Source organism: Saccopteryx bilineata, chromosome X (assembly GCF_036850765.1).
Source record: "Saccopteryx bilineata isolate mSacBil1 chromosome X, mSacBil1_pri_phased_curated, whole genome shotgun sequence".
Taxonomy (NCBI): Eukaryota; Metazoa; Chordata; class Mammalia; order Chiroptera; family Emballonuridae; genus Saccopteryx; species Saccopteryx bilineata.
Window position 1 is genome coordinate 114790178 of NC_089502.1, and position 3139 is coordinate 114793316.

At 39.2% G+C, this 3139-nt stretch overlaps 1 protein-coding gene across 1 annotated transcript; it reads left to right on the plus strand.

Moving 5' to 3' along the window:
- Positions 1-639: 639 nt before the first annotated feature.
- On the plus strand, positions 640-1658 carry MAGEB16 (MAGE family member B16). The gene is given in 3 exon segments (XM_066250537.1): positions 640-999; positions 1001-1483; positions 1485-1658. Coding segments are annotated over 3 exon segments (1017 nt in total).
- The last annotated feature ends 1481 nt before the right edge of the window (positions 1659-3139 follow it).

Below are 3139 nucleotides of genomic sequence, written 5' to 3' on the forward strand. Positions count from 1 at the left end.
AAGTTTAGGTTTGAAATTCACCACTAAGCTAAAACCGGCCCCTGTTGCTATGCTGCTTGTGACCTCCCTAGCCAATAGCTAAACTGCCACATCTGCTTCTGTCCTATGCTTGCTCACTTAGGATATATAAGGGCCTGGCTGTAAGCTCCAGGCGCCGCTCCCATTTGCAGCTCCTTGTGGGCACGATGTCTCCGGACATCTCGGGAGTTCACCCCTGCGCAGGTTAAACTGGCCAATAAAGTAACATCTTAACTCCTGAAAGTCTCTGACGTTTGTTCTCTTACCCGGTGGATGCTACAGGCACAACTTGAAACAGAAGAGAACCCACAAACCTCTACTTTACCTGCCCTACTGTCAGCCCTGAGAATTTTCAGTCTAAGATGGCTAGATGAACCAAAAGGAGTCTTTTCATTTGCTCCATGTTATTATGGAACAATTGGTACAAAACAAGAAACGTGTGAAGCCCTGAGCACACTCTCCTCAAGAGAAGGCCTGTGGAGACAGTCTCCATCAGAGTTGTTATGGTTAAGTTTAACAGCTAAGACTAGTAATATCTTCCCTTTTTTCCCTTAGGTTGCAGGTCCTCTTTACCCACTTTCATTCTGACACTCCTGTCTGCTGCCATCCACATAAGTCATTATGCCTAGTGATAAGGTGAGTCCATGCTTCCCACATGAGCAAAGCTTTCAGGCCCATAGTGAGACACAAAGCCAGGAGGATGTGCAAGTTCTAGAGCCTGAGAATGAGCCTTTCTCTTTCTCCTCTTTTCTTATTTTCTACACTGTAGAGAAGGTTTCTATTTTGGGGACACTCAGTATAACCCAGGGTTCTCAGAGCGTCTACTCCTCTTCCTCTCTCATCACAACCACCTCATGGAGCAAATCAGATGAGGTCTCTAGCAGCCAGGAGAAGGTGAAAAATTCAAGAACTTCACAATTCCTGCCAGACACTGAAAACTTGTCTTTAGACCCTCTAGATAAAAAAAAAAGGGGAATTGTTTGGCAATTTCTTGCTTTGCAAATATCAAATGAATGAGGCCATCACAAAGGCAGACATGATTGATGTTGTTATCACAGAATATGAGAATGAGTTCCCTGAGATCTTCAGGAGAGACTCTGACTACATAGAACTAATCTTTGGCATTGATGTGAAGGAAGTGGATCCCACCAGCCACATTTATGCCCTTGAACCTCACCTATGATGGAGGTTTAATGGTAAAGTGGCCATGATCAAGACTGGTCTCTTGATAATTGTCCTGAGTGTGAGATTCATAAAGGGCAACCACACCACTGAGGAGAAGATCTGGGAAGTGCTGAATACAATAGGCATATATTCTGGGATGAAGCCCTTCATCTTTGGGGAGCCCAGGAGGCTCATCACCAGAGATTTGGTGAAGGAAAATTACCTGGAGTATTGACAGATACTGAATAGTGATCCTTCATGTTATGAATTCCTGTGGCATCTAAGAGCCCATGCTGAAGCCAGGCAAGATGAAATTGCTGGAATTTTTGACCAATATCCATGAGACCAACCCCAAGTACTTCTTATACCAGTATGAGGAGGCTTTGAGAGATGAAGAGAGAGCCCAAGCCAGAAATGTAGCCGGGGCTGGCACCACTGCCAAGGCCAGTGCAAGTTCTATTTTCTCCCACCCTTAGTAATTGATGACTGATGCAGATTCTTCACTTTGATTTTGAAGAAGGAAGTCAATGTTTAAAAAAGCAGAAGAATAGAGTGGGATGGGAGGGAAAACAGTGTATAATATCTTTGTGTTCTTATTCTATATGGGTGGTCTGGAGATTTATCTTTTGGAGAGGTATTTTTCAAATGTTATTTGTTTTAGTTGGAAGTTTAATTCACTTAAGAATCTAAGTTATGAATACATTGTGCACACATTTATTATCTTAAATATGCTTGATCAGATTTAAGAGTAAGATATTTGTTATTTTATAATACAAATTGGAAACTATCATTTTTAGTAATCTAGAACAAGACTGCATGAAATTGAAAGAGGGATTCCCTTGGAAATGTATAAGAACTCTGCAATCAAGTAGTTGGCATCAATAAAGAGATAAAAAAGTATAGTTTAGTTAATTCTTGTCCCTGTTAGTCTGTTCTATAAAGTTGAAAGGTATATATATACATGTACATACATACATATACATATATACATATATATAGATACATATATACATATACATATATACACATATACATACATATATACATACATATATATATATTTACTTAGTTCATTCAAGAGTAGAAGTAGCTGTTTACATCAAGTGATTAGATTTTAGTAGTTGGTTGAAAGGTTAATTGAATAAATAAATATTCTACACTCTAAAAAAAAAAGAGTGTAGAAGAAACATTAATTGTACAAACATTCCCTAAACATCAATTGGGCAGCTGGTCTTTGGAACACAGCACACTAAAACTGGGCACATTAGGATCAAAAAAGCCCAGCCCCTATATCCACAATTTTAGCAACTAGGAGCAGCAATTATATAATGATGGTGATGGGTATCTAAGGCCTAAAGGGCCAATAAAAATGAGTTAGAAGATGGGAGACCCATAGGATGAATGGGTAAATGCTGTGAAACAAGGCATACTGGGGCCTTGGGAAACTACAAGGTCTTCAGTAGGAGGTTATTTTAAATTAAGCTGAGTGGTGGTGGCAGTAACTGTGGGAGTGGTAAGCACCGACCATATCTTCTGGTGTATCTCAGAGTTGAAGTCAATCAACTAGAATGCAAAAAGCACTTAGTATTACCAGTACTTTGAGATCATGGATAAACCAGAGAAATCTGCACCTAGGGTAGGAATAAAAGTTATTCTATGATCTTGCCATAGTGTAATTGAACACAGTGCACAAATTGTTTTCTGCACATTGTCTCCAAGTAGTTTCTGAGAAATAAGTGTAACATTCCTTTTAAGATGCCAAAAGCTACTGGTCTGACATTATTTGTCTTGCTTTAGAGAGCCAGAATCTGCTCCATTCAAAGGACATTTTTAAAATAATTTTTATTAATTTTAATGGGGTAACATCAATAAATCAGGGTACATATGTTCAAAGAAAACATCTCCAGGTTATCTTGTCATTCAATTATGTTGCATACCCATCACCCAAAGTCAGATT